This window comes from Notamacropus eugenii, chromosome 4 (genome assembly GCF_028372415.1).
Source record: "Notamacropus eugenii isolate mMacEug1 chromosome 4, mMacEug1.pri_v2, whole genome shotgun sequence".
Lineage (NCBI taxonomy): Eukaryota > Metazoa > Chordata > Mammalia > Diprotodontia > Macropodidae > Notamacropus > Notamacropus eugenii.
Genome location: NC_092875.1, coordinates 343,387,603 through 343,405,122, shown reverse-complemented (window position 1 = coordinate 343,405,122; position 17,520 = coordinate 343,387,603). Strand labels below are relative to the sequence as shown.

General features: G+C 38.5%; 1 protein-coding gene across 3 annotated transcripts in view; it reads left to right on the top strand.

Annotated features, from left to right (window-relative positions):
• Nucleotides 1-17,520, top strand: part of SLC9A3 (solute carrier family 9 member A3) — a 135,355-nt gene that overhangs the window by 82,616 nt on the left and 35,219 nt on the right. For all 3 annotated transcript variants that reach the window (XM_072605309.1, XM_072605310.1, XM_072605308.1), the window contains exons 4-7: nucleotides 321-399; nucleotides 4,975-5,152; nucleotides 7,705-7,925; nucleotides 10,342-10,544. In XM_072605309.1, the coding sequence (XP_072461410.1) occupies nucleotides 321-399; nucleotides 4,975-5,152; nucleotides 7,705-7,925; nucleotides 10,342-10,544 (681 nt within the window). The remainder of the gene's footprint in view (nucleotides 1-320; nucleotides 400-4,974; nucleotides 5,153-7,704; nucleotides 7,926-10,341; nucleotides 10,545-17,520) is intronic.

Here is a 17,520-nt window from a genome sequence, read left to right as displayed (position 1 = left end):
ATTCTGAATTTGGTTATTTATTGGAAAAGATTTCAGTTCAGAATGTTCTTTTCTCCTCCCATTGAATAGACAATGTATTGCATTTCATCCTCCTCTCTTATTTTTGGCCTTTTTAATGCTGATGATTATTATTCCATGATGATTTTTCCTTCCAACAGTTTTGTTTCCAAACTAGACTGCTTCCTTTCTCCTCCTCCTCCCCATCTCTGCCACAGTGCTACATTCCATGACACGTAATATCAGTGCCTGTTAGGAGGAGAGAATCATTTGAGGTCTGAGATGTGATGAACTCTTAACTGATTCACTTTCTCTCCTTTTAGGTCCTGTATAATGTTTTTGACTCTTTTGTGTCCCTGGGTGCTGATAAAGTGACAGGAGTGGACTGCGTGAAAGGCATAGGTACGTAAATGGAGATATTTCCTACCCCTTTCTTCAGAACCATCCTATTAAGGGCTTGTGCAGCAAAATTAAGGTCTCAATTAGTGTCATTTATTCACCAGTTTTGTTAAAAATGATATTTTGCATAATCATCTTTAGAAACCATCAACAGCTACCCATCTCCTACATAATCAACAACAGAAAGTGTTTACTAAGAACCTACTCTGCCAGGCAAATACAAACACAAAAGTGAGATCCTATCATCCCTCACAAAGCTTACATTCTTCTATAAGAATACATGTTTATAGTTAAATAAACTCAACATACATACAAAATAATTAGAGTGATTAGGGATGGGGCAACCACCAAGTGGGGGAATCAGGAAAGACCTCTTGAAAGAGGTAGACACTTGAAGTGAGCCTTTAAAAAACAAGAGATTTCAAGGGAGACAGGTGAGGAAGGAAAGTATTCCAGGCATGCAACACCACGGGAGACAGAAGATAGAATGTCTTGAGAGAGAGCAAGTTTAATGAACCCTGGAATGCATGATATTGAGCAATGTGGAATAAGACTGGAAAGGTAGAACAGAGTTAGACCATGAAAACAAGAATTGGCATTTTATCTTGGATGCAGTAGTGGTTTCTTAAGCAAGGAAACAATATCATCAGACCATCCTTTAGTAATGTCCACTTCACAGAGAAGTGGAGGACAGATAGGAGAAAGGAGAGTCAGAAGGAAACCACTGAAGAAACAATTTCTGTAGTTTAGGTGACAGGTGATAAGAGTCTGAATTCACTTGATTGTGGGCTAGGTAGGAGAAGAGGACAAATACAAGAGATTTGCAGAAGAAAGAAGTGGCAAGATTTGGTAATTGATTGATTATGTGGGGTGAGTAAAAGGGGAGAACTGAAGTTGACTCCTAGCTTACAATGTTATTTAAATGGAAGAATGGTAAATCTCTTAGCATATACAGGGAAATCAAGTTGAGAGAAGGATTTAATAGTAAAGATAATAAGGTCCATTTTGGACATGATGGGTTTAAGATACCCATAGGATTACATTTCTGTGAGTAAATGTAGGTCAGATTTCAGTGAGTATGGCAGGGGGCAGGAGAGGTCATGCCAGTTGCTTGAGAAGAAAAGAGAAGGTTTGGAAGAATGAGATGGAGGTTCATCAGGAAGAAGTGAAGGAATTATTGTTTAGCAGTGAGGACCCACGTGAAGCTGGGGAGCATATGGTTATAGTGGATCCAATGAGTATGGTTGTGTGATTTCCTCCAGCCATGTTTAGCAACTCAGGAGTAGAAGCAGAGAATGTGAATGGTGGAGATTAGTATAGAACGGGGGAATGTGACAGGACAAGGGAGCAAGAGATTTAATGGGAAAAGTCAGTATAAAGTCGATCTAGTTAAATAAAGGGTCAAAGTTTTGAATGTAGGAAAGTGAGACCAGAGTAAGGGTGATAGCCTGGGGTAGGCAGAGTGACTAGAGGTTGTGTTGAAGACAGAGAATGGTTTTAGGCACAGGGACAGAAGTTATGATCTGATGAATTTCAAAGTTATTTATTGTGCTGGTCTATCACTTGTGGTTGATGATGAGATCAAGGGTATGACCATCCCCATGTATAGAATGGGAGATAATGGTAGTTTGCCGCAGAGGTGCTACAATTGAATAGACCTTCAAAACTCTTGAGTGTAGTAAACTAGATTTAAGTGTAATTGGGAAATATTTAACAAAGTAAAATATAGAACATAAATAATGTTAATATGTGGTTTTCTAAGTCAATGTGCAGCTCTCAAGGTTTTTGGTTTAGAGGTCCATTTGTATTTGAGTTTGATAGAGGGGTTTAGAGAACTAATGAACTGAGATAGAAGGCTATTTTAGGGGATAAAAAAACAACAAACCCAGACCCAAGTCCCCAAGTTCAAGAGCAGGGAATTGGGGTGGAAAGGAAGCCTGGGAGCAAGGATGATCTGGGGCTATTATAACAGTCTTGTGGTGTTACAATAGCCACCAGGATCTGGATAGGGTGATACATGCAGATGGAGGAAAGGCTCCTGAGTGTGAAGGTGGTAGTGGAAAAGACCTGGGGGTGGCCTAGAGAAGAACAAGCACACCTATTCCTCTCCTAACACAGTGAGCATTGGAGAGGGTGGCCAAATTTCACAGTGGAAGGAACTACAAGCAAGATAGGGAGGAATTGGACTGATTTGGATGAATACTCCTACCCTAGCTGGTTATAGAGGGTTAAGATGTAGATTAATTTTCTCACCCTCTAATCAGCAACCAGGACAATTCTTCCTCAGGTCCCATCCCAAAGTTAAGTTGTTTTCCTCACCTGGTGGAGTTGGTGAGAGGGTCAGTAGAGATTCAGAGTATCACTGTTCCTGGTGGTAAGAGGTGGGTGGTAGCAGACAAGTGTCCCAGTGGAATGGATGGCTGGGATGGTGTGCTCTGTGGTCTGACATTTCCTATCCTTCACAATTTGTCCCCATCCTACCTTTTCAGACTTATCTCCTACTATTCCCTCTCATGCACACAATACTCTACACCAACTGGACTACTTAAATTACTTGGATATGGCTTGTGCTTTCTCATCTTTACACCATTGCTCACGTTAACCCCTATGCCCATCTTCCTTTTTCCTATTGAAATAATGCCCATCACAAATTCTACCTTCTTCATGAAGACTCCCCTGGCCTCACCATCCTGAAGGGCACTTTCACTTTTTATAATCAATTCAATTCAACACACATTTATTAAGTACCTCCTTGTGCTAGGTGCTGGGGATACAAAGATGAAAAAAAATAACCCATACCCCTAAGAACTTATGTTCTTTTGGAGGGATCCAACATGGACCAAATAACTAAGCACAAAGCCAAAACAAAGTGATTTCAAGAGGCAAAGAGAGCTATAGTTAAATTGACCTTAGCTGAGCTTTGAAGGAAACTAGGACAGATTAAGGATGGAGTGCATTATAAACATGGGGGTCCACCTGTAATAAGTCTGAGAGGTGAGAAAGGGAATGTCATGCACAATGAATGTCTAGCAAGCCAATCTGACCAGTCACAGCATGTGTGAAGAAAAATGATAGGAAATAAAAATGGATTCATCAGTTAGAGCAGTATTGTAGATGGTTTTAGATGACAGACTGAGAATGATAGAGACAGTTTTTGAGGAATGAAAACAGAGGGAAAGGGATCTGGCCTTGATGGACTAGGTGGCTGAGGGTCTCTGCTGGGAAGGAGGGTGATTTAGGGAGTTTGTGTAAAGAAGATTTGTAACAACTGATAGTAAGAGCAAAATATTTCAATCAGAGAAAGATAAAGGATTTTCTAGAAACATTGAGGGTTCATTAGGTAACAATCAGCCCAGGATATGTGATTTTTTTTTTCAGCAGTGTTCTGCAGTATTTGAGTAGTAGCAGAGAAGCTAGATGAGGTGGTTATACCACTTGACTAGAATTCATCTTCAAGAGACCTGATGGAGGGCAGTGTCAGTTTATCGCCTCTCAGAGCAGTCTGATCATCTGAGTGAGTGAATACGGACTGATTGGATTCTCAAGAGCCTGAATAAACACTTCTTACACCCTATTCGTTGCGGCTCTTGACTCCTGGTATCTTGGTGGTTCTGAGACCCAGCGATCTTGGATTTCATGTTCCTCTGACTCTGGACCTCTGGGAGTGCCAACAATGTTTTACTGATTACTATGTGCCTAAAGAAGGGGGCATGACATGTTGAACAGAGTGTTGGACTTGGAGTCAAGAAGACTTGTCTCTGATATTTACTGTGTGACTGGGGGCAAGCAGCTCCTTCCCCCCATCCCCCATTTTCATTTACCTTATATCTATTTTTAATTTGCTTGTCTGCCAATGTGTTCTCTCTCTCTCTCTAGTAGATTCTAAGTGTAGGAATCGTTTTTGGTTTTGGTTTTTTCTTTGTATCCTTAGCATCTAATGCACAGCCTGGAACTTAGAAGGTGCTTGTTGAAATTGAGTTTCATCCAGTTACCTCTATTCATAAAACTGCGTTGGCGCTACACAGTGAGAGCCCAGCCTCACTCATAGGAGTAAACTACCCCTAAAGCAATCACTGCAAGAGGAAGTATTTCTCTACCCAGTGTTTAGAACATAATCATCTTCTGTTCCTTCTTAAAATGGTTGGCCATGGTGTCAGGTCATTTAAGGAGAAATTATGGAATTTCCTTATTTCTCTGTGATTCTGTGATGGGGGAAGGAGAATGCTTTTTTTGAGGAACAAGCAAAATCTCTAGAAGAGATATGAAAATGTGTTGGTCCTCATGTTTGACAATAAAAACTCTTCACTCCCCTCCTCTCTCCTCCCCTGGAAAATAGTAGCTGGGGCTTTAACTACTCATGTATGAGATAAAGTACTGAGAAGCAGAGAATGCAGTCTCTTGTTTCCTAAAGCTTGTTGACTCCTCAGTAGGATGGGGTTACTGAGCAACGAATGACGAAAAAATGATTATAAGAGACAGTGCTGTCACCCACGACACTGGGGCCCTGGGATGCCTGAAACAATGAGACCATTCATTTTGTATCAAAGTCAGCGTTGTTGGTTCTTGTCTCTCTTGTAGTGTCTTTCTTTGTGGTGAGCTTGGGAGGCACACTCATTGGAATTATCTTCGCCTTCCTTCTCTCTCTGGTGACTCGTTTCACCAAACATGTCCGGATCATTGAGCCAGGATTTGTGTTCATCATCTCCTACCTGTCCTACCTCACCTCTGAGATGCTTTCCCTCTCAGCCATTCTTGCGTAAGTATCTCTTCCTTAAGAGGGTGATTTCAGCTACAAGAAAACAGTAAGACCACAAATCTTGTTTGAAAATGAATATAGAAGAGGAGTATGGCAATGATGGGCGTTTTGGCTTTAGTTTGGTTGGGTTATTCATAATCACTGGTAAGTACAGTATGTTCCAGAATTAAAACCCTTTGGGAAGCCCATTACACCAAAAATGGTATGCAGTTGACATTTACTCAATAAAATATGAAATATTCTGCTCCTTTTCTATGCATATATGACTACATTGTTCAAGAGATTACAAAATGATCGGGACACAGTCTTCTCCCTAGACATAAAGTGAACTCTTGGGTAAAATGTAGCCCAAGACCATATGTTGTAGACCACATCCACTAGGTTATAGAGAAACAAACAGCAAAGAAAGGAGAGAAGAGTGGGCGTGGTTTCTCAGGCTGGACTTCCACAAATAAAATCAAGTGAATGGTGAAGCAATTGTCTGGTGAATGAGAATAGAAATCTGTCTACTGGGGAAAAGTAAGTGCTTGTTGGCCTGAGTTATCTAGGTTGTTTATAACCTGATTGTTAAAGCGTTCTCAATTCTCTTTCACCTGATTAGATACCACTTAAAGGATTAAAAAAAAATTCACTACAGAAACTAATATTACTAATTCAACTCCTCATATGTTCATAATTTGAGGGACAAATAAGTTAAAAAAATCATTTAGGATCAACAATTTTTGTTGATAATAACTAATCTTAATGGGGAGGCAGCTAGATGACACAGTGGATAGAGCACTGGACTTACATTCAAGAAGACTCATCTTCATGAGTTCAAATCCAATCTCAGATATTTACTAGCTGTGTGACCCTGTGGCACCCCATTTGCCTCAGTTTCCTCAACTGTAAAATAAGCTGGAGAAGAAAATGACAAACCAACTGCTCCAATATCTTTGCCAAGAAAATCCCAAATAGGGTCATGGAATGTCCTACAAGACTGAAAAAACCACTGAACAACTAACAAAACCTTAATGGTACAGCTCAAATAATTCCTCCTGAAACTTTCCTTCATTTCCATCCTTCCCCTCTCCACTCAAGCCAGAAGTAATTTGTGTCCTTTATCTGATCCCATAGCATTTTATACTCTTATTTGAAGCATGCCTTGTTTTCTCTACTAGGTTTTAAGTACCTGCAAGGCTGTCTTATGTATCTTTAAAACTTCCCAAGTGCCTGACATAATGCAGTGGACACAGCAAGTATCTAATAAATGCTTGTTAAATTGTCTGATTAATATAAGACTTCCTCTGTCTTAACTATATAAATTGAAGAGCTGACTTTGAGTTATCCTAGTACATCTTCCATCCAGGATACAAGAATCAGAAAACACATCATTTGTTCTTGTTATTATAAACTCTGATCTAAACTTACAACCTACTGAAGACTGGAACTTAGGAGCTGCTTATTACACTGCTGTCCTTGGATGTATTGTAGCTCTGGACTGTACAGCATTAATTGTTATACAGCAATTGGAATAATGCCAGATGGAAAACTAATGCATACCAGGGCTAAATTGTATAGTTATAGACCTTTAATTTAGTAGAAATTCAGGAGAGGAGGACCCTTCAGAACTGGATTAGTTAGAAAAGGCATCACAGAGGAGATTGAACTTGACGTAGGCAATAAAAGGACAGGATGCCGTGAGTTAGAGGGGAAGAAGCAAAGCTATGAACAAGGATACCTTAGGTACCAACAAGCGTGGAATACTGGTGGAACAGTGAGGATTCTGACCCAATTAATTTAGGGAATGTTGGTGTTCTGAAATCTGTACACTGGCACCATGGACTTTTTAAGGTCCATCTTTTAAAAGATGACATTGTTGGTTTGGTTCAGTCTTTTTCAGTCTTGCAGGACTCTTTGTGCTCCCACTTGGGGTTTTCTTGGCAAAGATAATGGAGAAGTTTGCCATTTCCTTCTCCAGCTCATTTTGCAAGTGAGGAAACTGAGGCAAACAGGGTGAAATTAATTGCCCAGAGTCACACAGTTAGTAAATGTCTGAGGCCAGATTCAGACTCAGGAAGATGAGTCTTCCTAATTCCCAGCCTGGGGCTCTATCCACTGTGACACCTAGCTGACCAGCATTGCTGGTAAGAATTTGTTATCACAAAAACATCCAGGCACTTTTTTAATCTAAGAGGTAAGCTACCTGGCACAGTGGGCTGAACACTGGGCCTGAAGTCAGGAAGACTTAAATTCAAATCTGGCCTCAAATACTCACTCTTGTTGACTCAGTTTCCTTATCTGTAAAATGAGCTGGAAAAGGAAATGGCAAACCACTCCAGTGTCTCTGTCAAGAAAACCCTGAATGGGATCACAAAGAATGGGACACAACTAAATGACAACTTTTTATCTAAACTTCCTTGATTCATACTTATTGCCCTTATTTCTGCCCTGGAGTAGAAAGCAAGTGTATGCAATTAACAAGGTTTCATTAAGTTTATTAAGACCATCTAAATAATATAAAATTTCACAGAAGAGGCCATTTATCTGAGTAATTGTGGATATCTTTCCAGGATTACTTTCTGCGGCATATGCTGTCAAAAATACGTGAAAGCTAATATTTCTGAACAGTCAGCCACCACAGTGAGGTACACCATGAAGATGTTGGCGAGTGGTGCTGAAACGATCATTTTCATGTTCCTGGGAATCTCTGCTGTCGATCCATCCATCTGGACTTGGAACACAGCCTTCATACTCCTGACTCTGGTTTTCATTTCCGTCTACAGAGCCATTGGTAAGAAAAGGCTGCCTGCCTCGCTTGGTTCTAAACATTATCACGCAATCCCAAGGGATCACAACTTGAAACCAGAGAGGACCAAGCATGTTTTCAGTGAGAGGGTTCCTAAGGCAGGAAGAAGGAATTCTGGAAACATAGGACATGATAGTTATGAGACTTTCCACTGAATCTTTGTCTCTTAAGTTGAGAAGCACCTTAGTTGGATAATACAAAGATTTTAGAGAAACCAAACTGTTATAGACACTGAGAGACCAATGATTCTTTCCAAGTTGTTTGCTTTTTCACTGTCCCAGTTCCATACCAAGGTACAGTAAGAGCATTATGACTACATAGTAGATTAAGAATGGCAACAGATGTGTTCCTGGACTTTTAGGTCAAGGAGAAACAATGAATCAGAACCAAGCCTAAGGGTGGCCAAAGGAGGCAACCACCTAGAAAACAACATGGAGGGAGGAGGGAAAAGGATGCAATGCAGGACACATTTTAGTTTTACTTTTTATAAATACGCAGAATTTTAATGACACAAAATTTTCTTCATGGCACATAAATATTTACTTTAGGGCTATGTTGTTACCTTTTTATAGTGATGATTCAATGCCATCCATTGGTAATAAGACATAAGGTAATGTTTTAAATTGTGAGTGGGGGTGCCATTTATAAATTTTCCCTAGAAAAAACAGATGTCTTCCCCTGGTTCTGTTTGAGTTGGGTAGTAAATGGGGTAGAATGCAGGGGTGGGAAACCTGTGACCTCAAGGCCATCTGTGGCCCTTTAGGTCCTTGGGTGAGGCCTTTTGACTGAGTTCAAGTTTTAAAGAACAAATACTTTTATTAAGGGGATTTGTTCTGTGAAATTTGGATTCAGTCAAAGGGCCACACTTAAGGACCTGGAGTGCCATGGATGGCCACAAGGCCACAGGTTCCCCAACCCTGGGGTAGATCTCGTCATCATTTGGTTTTAGATCGACTTACTTTAAACTCTGCCATTCCAAAATTATAATCTAGTAAAATCAAAACAAGTGAATGGGCATGAGGAAGGAACTTTGGGGAGAATCATTTGAGATGCTTTACAAGCTTTCTTTCAGTAAAGAAGTTCTTGCCCTTTTAGCATGAGCAAGGTTCATCCTAATATTCTCATTCCACAAGTGGTAGTTGGTGAAATGGGGGGCCATTACACAAATCCTCTACCAGCAGAGTGACTTGTAGAGATTAAAGGATTTCCCATTGGTTCCCAAAGTATTGCAAGGTGGGTAAGGAGGGAGTGGAAGCTAGGAGATTTGAATCCTTGCGTCTTTGTCCATGAACTTGGCATTGGGACAGCTAAGTTCCCACAAAGGAACAAACTTCCTTCTCTTTTCTGGCAGTCATGTTGGAAATAAAACGTTAGAACTTCTAGTGAGAATGTACGGTCAGGAGATAAATGATTTCAGTTTCTTTCTGTGGAATTAAATTCTGCTATCAAAAACAACGCAGTAAGCTAATTTTAAGCTTGAGTTCAAGTTTGAGATACAGTAATATAGGGCTGCACACAGTTACAGCTCATATTCAACCAAGATCCAAGATAGATAGATAGAAATCCAAGATAGAAATCATTTCCAATGACTGCTGAGAAGCATAGAATTAGAGTCCACACCATCACACACATTGAAAATGCCGTGAATTACCAAGTGGATAAGGGTTTTAAATGGAGTTGTCAGACCTTTGTTCATATTTTGAAGTAAACTGTTACATTTAGGGGTCAGGGAATATTTCTCTATGTCTCATTAGGATAGAGTCTAATTCTATCAGATTTTCCCATATGCAAACACTGTGGATATTTTTGGTTTGATCACTGGTCTTGGGAAAGCCCATGAAACATATTCTCCAGATGTGTCTGTGATAAAAGAAATGTAATAGGAGGAATAATGTTGGATGAGAAGTTGAGAAACTGTTTCTGATCACCCTTTTAGTGGGATTTTCTATTTTGTAAAATAGTCATGAAACTATATTACCTCATCCTCCACCTTTCTGGAGAATTGAATTACCGTGCTAGGTAGAAGCAGATCTCTGTCCTTCATCCACCTGCTGGGCATCTGGACACACAATTTTAAGGAAGGAAGGTTCGCTGAGTGACATTTTCTATGTTCCTTCTAGACAGACTGACAGGAAGATTAGTGAAGAAAAATAACCAAAAGTGTCCATGGCAAAGTAAAACACTGCACATTCTTTCTCCAGAGCTTTCTTGGGGGGGGGGGGGGAGGGGAGAGGGGGGAAGGGGGGAGAGAGAAGGGAGCCTGTGTCTTGAGCAGTAAGATAAAATTGAGTAGCAAGTCAGACAAAATTTCATAAAAACTTTCCCACGTAGCTTTACTTGAAGAGAGCTATTACACAAATATTCTTATGTGTGTTGAGACCACAACGCATTTTTTTTCTAGGTGTGGTCTTACAAACATGGCTTCTGAACAGGTATCGGATGGTCCAGCTGGAGATAATAGACCAAGTGGTCATGTCGTACGGGGGCCTCCGGGGGGCCGTTGCTTATGCCCTGGTTGTGCTTCTGGATGAAAAGAAAGTGAAGGCAAAAAACCTCTTTGTGAGCACCACCATCATTGTGGTGTTCTTCACCGTCATATTCCAGGTAACTAAATAGCTGGGTTTTATGTGCTTAGACAAAGGGAGAATGGCCGGCCCTAAATCCAAAGGGGTCATAAGCTGCAAATGATTATTATAAAGTGGTTCAAGGCACCAGGAGTCTAATTGGCTTTGTAATTTTAGTAACTAGGAACCCGTTTTATAGGTTTTCACGTGGCACCACATGGGACCCAACACAATTTGTCCTGCATTTTAAAAAAAGTTCTTCCTCAGCCTGTAGCTGATTAACAAAGCCTAAGTTAATATTTCATCTAGCATTACTCAGCACCAGCCAGAGTAGCCCCCTTTTTATGGCAAGAGGAAAGGATCATGTCAGTGAAGAAAAGCGTGTAGGTGCCATTTTTGTACCCTGCTAAAGCTAAGAAGCCACACAGGTCATTTGCTTAGGTACCACTCTCCTTAGGAAAGCCAGGTAAGGCAGACACTGATGAAGGAAAAAAACCATGCTCATTTTCTCGGCAGTTCCCCATGGCCTAGTGGTGTTATAGATACATGCCTCTGCTGACATTCACAAGTCATTCTTCTCACACAGTGGGTTGTGACTTCATTTACTTCTATTCCAACAACACAGAAAATTTGGTTAATCTGGCCATGAGGACATTTTTTGAAAATTTTCTTAATTCATAAGGTAAGGAAGATGTTCCAGTTTCAGTTGGATGAAAATACCAGGGAGTCAGGCCTTAATTAATTTCTCACTGCCTATTGAATGTACATTTCTAGAACTTTTGACTATTTTTTTTAATTCTCAGGCTTCCAAGAGTTGAGCTAGTGATAGAAAAAGAATATCAGCCCCTGTCATGATGGGAACTATCAATTTATGCTTCTATGGTTTAGTGGAAACATCATTTGGGTCAGACAGCCTAGATTCAAACACTATAGTGGTACAAGCATGTGATACTGGTAAAATCCGTTCACCTTTCCAAGTCTTCGTTTCTTCATCCATATAATGGGACAGAAGAGGGTTGGAAGGTTAGACTATAGCAAAGGTTCTTAAATCCCTAATGGTTCTACAGATAGATTTTCAGGGGTGTCTTTGCTTTTTAAAAACATTTTTGTAATTGTATTTTAAAATAATTGGTTTCCTATGTCATCCTCCATACTGTATGTTATATATCTGAGAACATTCTGAGAAAGACTCCCCCAGACTGCCAAAGAATCCATGACACACACAAAATGTTAAGAAGTAGGAAACCATACCCAGCTAACAGATTTTATGAAAACTAGAATAGTCCAAACAGAAAGCAATGACTCCTGAAAATGCAAGAAATATTAGAGTGAAATCAAAAGACTGAAAAAAAATGAATAAAATATAATATATCTGATATAAAAAACAACTAATTAGAAAACAGTTCAAGGAAAGATAATTTAAGAATAATTGGACTCAGGGATTATGAAAATAGGTGATGAGCCAGGGCTTAGAGCAGCTCAGACCCCTGGCAAATACACCAATAAAATTTTAAAATGCACCATTAACTGGTAAAATAAGGAGAATCATCCACCCATCTACCCATCCCAGGGCTCCACAGAAGAAGAAGAAAACATGTCCTGGACACATGAACTATAAGAGAACCTGGAAAAATGAAAAGAGTTATCAGATGGGATAGCTAAGGTAGAAAGAATGGCAAAGAAAACTGACACCTTAGAATAAATAACAGAAAATATCAGTCAAGAACTGAATGCCCTGAAAATTAGAATAAACCAAAGAGAAAACAACTCATTGAGACAAGAAGTATTAAAACAAAAATATAAAATTAAAATAACAATAACAACAGAAGAAAAGGTATGAAATATATTAACAACTGATCTGAAAAACAGTTCAAGAAGAAATAATCTATGAATTATTGGACTTTATGAAAAATAATGATAAAAAAGACTACATACTATATTTCAAAAAATTATAAATGAAAAATACTTAAAGTGAAAATGTGATCTTGTTACCTAAATGACGGAGAAACTAAGCAGAGAAAGAAATGAACATTGATGTAAAATATTTAATAAATGTTAGTAAATAGGCTACAGAATTTTTAGAAAGATTCTACCTATGACTAAGTTGGATTTATACCAGGAATGTGAGGTAAATTAACATACACAATAGAAATGTAATAAATTACATTGATAACATAAATCATAAAAGTAATGGATTATAATGATAGAAGCAGAAAAGACTTTTGATGACATTCAATACTCTTTTCTATTAAAAGCTCTAGAAATCACAGGAATAAACAGACTTTTCTTTAATATAATAAATAATATCTATATAAAATCATAGCAAATATTATATGCAATGAAAGAACTTTAGAAGCCTTTCCAATAAGATGAGAGTAAAATCAGAATAACCTTTCTCACCACTACTGTTATGGCAATAAGAAAAGAGAAATCAAAAGAATGGATATAGGCAAAAAGGAAACAACATTATCATTTTTTTGCAAACAATAGGATGATTTACTTAGAAAATCCTGGAGTTAACAGAGAATTAATTGAAGCAATTAATAAATTCAGCAAAGTTACAGGATATAAAACAAATCTACAGAAATCATTAGCATTTTTGTATATCACCAACAAAATTTTTCTAAGGAGACATAGAAAGAGAAAGTCAAAATAACTATAGAAAGCATAAAATATTTAGACAAGATACCTCTATAATTCAGGTATAAACACCTAATGCAGAAATATGGACCTAAATAAAATTGGAGAAATATTAATTACTCATGAATGGGTTGAACAGCTGGGACTGTTGGAGAAGCATTTCTGAAAAGCTCTTTGAGACTGTGGCCCAGAAGTTATTAAACTGTACATACCCTTTGATTCAACTATACCGCTACTAGACCTTTACCTCAAAGAGATTACAGAAAGCAGAAAAGGAGCTGTAGGTACAAAAAATATTTATAGAAGCTCTCTTTGTGGTAGCTCTAAAAACTAAGGGAATGCCTACCTACAGGGGAACAGCTAAGCATATTATGGTATATTCATGTAACAGAATGTTATTATACCATAATAAATAACAAAATGTATAATTTCAGAGGAATTTGGAAGACATCTATGATTTGATAAAGAATGAATGGGGCAGAACTAGGAGAATAATTTATGCCATGACAATAGCATTATAAAGAAAAACAATTTTGATTAATGTAATGATCTTGAGTGACGTAATGAACCTTGAGTCTGGAAAACTGAGAGTCAATGAAGTTAAAATGCAGCATATGCATTTTTGGACATTGCCAATGTGGGGATTCCTTCAGTTGGGGGGTGGATGTGAGAAGAAAGAATCCTGGGACTCCCTGAAAATCATGGCTTTTATAAAAGCAGACATTATATTTAAAGAAATCACAAATGAAAACTACGCAGGTCTATTAAAAGCAGAGGGCAAAGTAAAAATAGAAAGACTATGCCAATCACTGTCTGAAAGAACCCCCCAAAAGGAAAAGTCCCAGAAATGTCATAGCCAAAATCCAGCTCTCCTGCATCAAAGAGAAAGCACTACAGTATACAGAAAGAAGCATTTGAAGTATCAAGGAACCACGGCAAGGATCAAGTTGTCTGTTTGATTAGTCATGTTTTTTGCGACCCATTTTTGCGTTTTCTTGGCAAAGATAATGAAGTAGATACTTCCTTCTCCAGCTCATTTTATGGATGAAGAAATTGAGACAAAGAGGGTTAAGTGACTTTCCCAGGGTCACACAACTAGCAAGTGTCTAAGTCCAGATTTGAACTCAGGTTCTCCTGACTCCAGGTCCAGAACTCTATCCACTGCACCACCTAGCTGCCCAGAGGATCACGTAGGCCCTGGCCGGGTCTACTATAGATAAGATGAGATCTTGGAACACAATATTCCAAAAGGAAAAACGTGAAGACTTATAACCAAAAATGACTTACCCTGCAAAGCTGAATATAACCTTATTATATATACATATATGTAAACCTTTCTATAAATACCTTTATAAAATATATATGTGTGTGTATATACCTTTATAAAAAATATGTGGATGTATGTCTATATACATACATATATAACACATATACATTACATGCACATTACATATACACATATTACATACATACATGTTACACATATATACACATGTACCTTTAATGGAATAGAAGACTTCAAAGTATTTTTTATTAATACATCAGAACTGAGGTGGAACTTTGAAGTACAAAAACAGGAATCAGAAGAAACTTCTAAAGGTACATGTCTTCATATAGTTGTAACTGTATGATGATGACCTATTATTCTAAAGTAGGAAAAAATGTAATGTCTTTAAAGAGTACTGAGAGAATTAAATAAGAAAATAGGGGACAGACTGGTTCTGTTTTAAGGATTTTAAGAGAGGAGAGGAGGTAGAGGGATAAAAAGGAGGAAGAAGGCAGTAGCATTTGCTATGTCTAACATTGGGCTGTGTGAGAGGAGGATACAAATGTAGAGGACAGTGTGAAGGGAATGGCCATCAGTGGAATCTCACTCTTATCGGAGGAGGATTGAACATACACAAGAATGTCAACCTCAGCAGGGAAACAAGAAGGAATAGGAAGGTGAGTGTGAAGAGGTAAAATAATACTGAGGAAGCAATGATGACAAGCAAAATACACTTCCTAATGCAGAAGGGGAGGTTGGCGGGGGGAAACAGAAAAGAAGTAGGATCAGTGGGGTGTTGATCAGTTAGAGAATATGTGAACAAATTGTGGTATGTGAATGTACTGCGATATTATTGTGCTATAAGAAATGATGAAAGAGAGGCTTTCAGAGAATCCTAGGTAATATAGGATGACAGAGCGAAGGGAGCAGACCCAGAAGAGCAAGTTATACAAGGACAATAACATTATAAAGAAAAAACAACTTTGAAAGACTTAAGAAATCTGATCAAACCGTGTCTCCAGAGGACTGATGATGAAGCATGTTACCTACTTCCTGGCAAAAGTGATGAATACAAGGTTCAGTACTACATCTGTACTGGGTGCATTTCTGTTCATAATTGTCACTCATGATTTTTTAAAAATACAGTTAATGCACTCTGTGTTTGAAGTCAGGAAAGCATGCAGTTCATTTCAGAAAGATTTCCATGGGGTTTTCAACAATTTAAAGCTCTTGCATTTAAAAGGTTAATTCATAGGTACCAGAAGGACTCACTTAGTAAAGACTCTAGAAAGCTGGAAACTCTGGTGGAGAATATTGTTTAGGTTACTAAATTTTTTCACTCATCTCCCTAATTTGGTTATAAGAATCTCATAGGTCAGGATTGAACTTTATTGAATACCCCATTGCATCTAAAAAAAACCCCCACTAGGTGTGGGATGCTTGAGGAATGTTTACTGATTAAAGGTTGCATCTGTTGTTTTAGACCCTAGTAACAGTAATGAGAGGGCAGTGCATAGAGTGCCAGATCTAAAGTCAGGAAGACTCATCTTCCTAAATTCAAATCTAGCCTCAGACACTTACTAGCTTTGTGACCCTGGACAAGTCATTTAACCCTGCTTGCCTCAGTTTCCTCATCTGTAAATATGAGCTGGAGAAGGAAATGGCCAACCATTCTAGAATCTTTTCCAAGAAAACATGTAATAGGGTCACAGAGAATCAGACACAACTGAAAAAAAAGCCTGGACTACAACAAATAATGATGAGCCCCATTTTTCCTTCTGTGATCAGGGAAGTAAAGGTAGACAAGTAGTAAGAACAAGTTCTCTTTGATATGGGGAACTGAGGTCAAAGATGGCTTTATTTTCTCCTACCGTTGTCCTGGGGTGGGTTGGGGTGGGAGGCAATACAGCAGAGCCAAGATGCCATTACAGCTTCCATACAGTCTAACAACTTCCCTTCATTAACACTGGGATATCCAGGGCAATGACTCTCTACCTCAATTGAGCAGAAGCCCGCCCCCCCCCCTCAGATGGCATTGGAAGGTGGAACTAAAGAGGAAGATCATAATCAGCATAAAATATGTTTTACATTTTATATTAAATGATATTAATAATATTAATAATTAGCCCTAGAAAACATCAAAAATATTTATGATGACATAAATACACTATTACAGCTTAGCCATAGTTTATGTCTATTGTTCGTTTTCTAAGGAAGATAGAATTATTTTTCTTCATGGGCCTGAAACTACAGTTGAGAAGGGGATAAGAATTACCTTTCTGAAGGAGCTCTGACTTCTTTTTTTAATGCTCTTTGAGTGTGGGAAGAAGTAATTTTCCAAACAACCTTGAAATGAATTAAAAGAATCAATGATGTAAGAAAAGTAGGCAATTCATTACCTTCTGAGATCCAGGTTCAGTGAATAATCTTTCTGTGACACAAAACCCTTGTAAACAAACAGGTAGTTCAGTGAGCATGCATATGTAAGATGCTGAGAGTTCTGATGGAACAGGTTGTATTGGTCCCCATTCCATGAAGAAATGGTCTTAGTAGATTTAGTGGCAGCAAACCTCCAGCGCAACGCATTCAAAACATTTTATTTCATTATTAACCTGAAGCTCAGAATGCCTCTGAGGTACATCCAGAATGCAGAAAACAGTCCCATTGTAGTTGTTGCTAAGACTAGTTTTGTGAGTGCTAAAAAGGCTTCACTTTATTCTAATAGGATGGACTTTCCCTAAATTAGAGACTTGAGTGATAGAAGACAATATCTCCTGAGCAAAGCCCCTTGAGATAATGCTGAGTTCATATCAAAAGTTCCTTCCTGGGAGACAGATTTCTGCCAAATACTAGTCTACAGAAGTTTTTTTGAATAAATGATTTTTAAAAAGTAGAGTACCCAAAAGTAAGAGATGACCCATGCCAGAGATGGTCCATGTCCTGTCAGTGACATACCATATTGACCATGTTCTAGATCTACCACACTGTCAGCCAATTGTGTGTGATATAAATAGGTGTAGCATATTCTAATGCAGGGACTTGTTCAGTCATTTCAATCATGCCTAATTCTTTGTGACCCCATTTGGGGTTTTCTTGGCAAAGATACTGG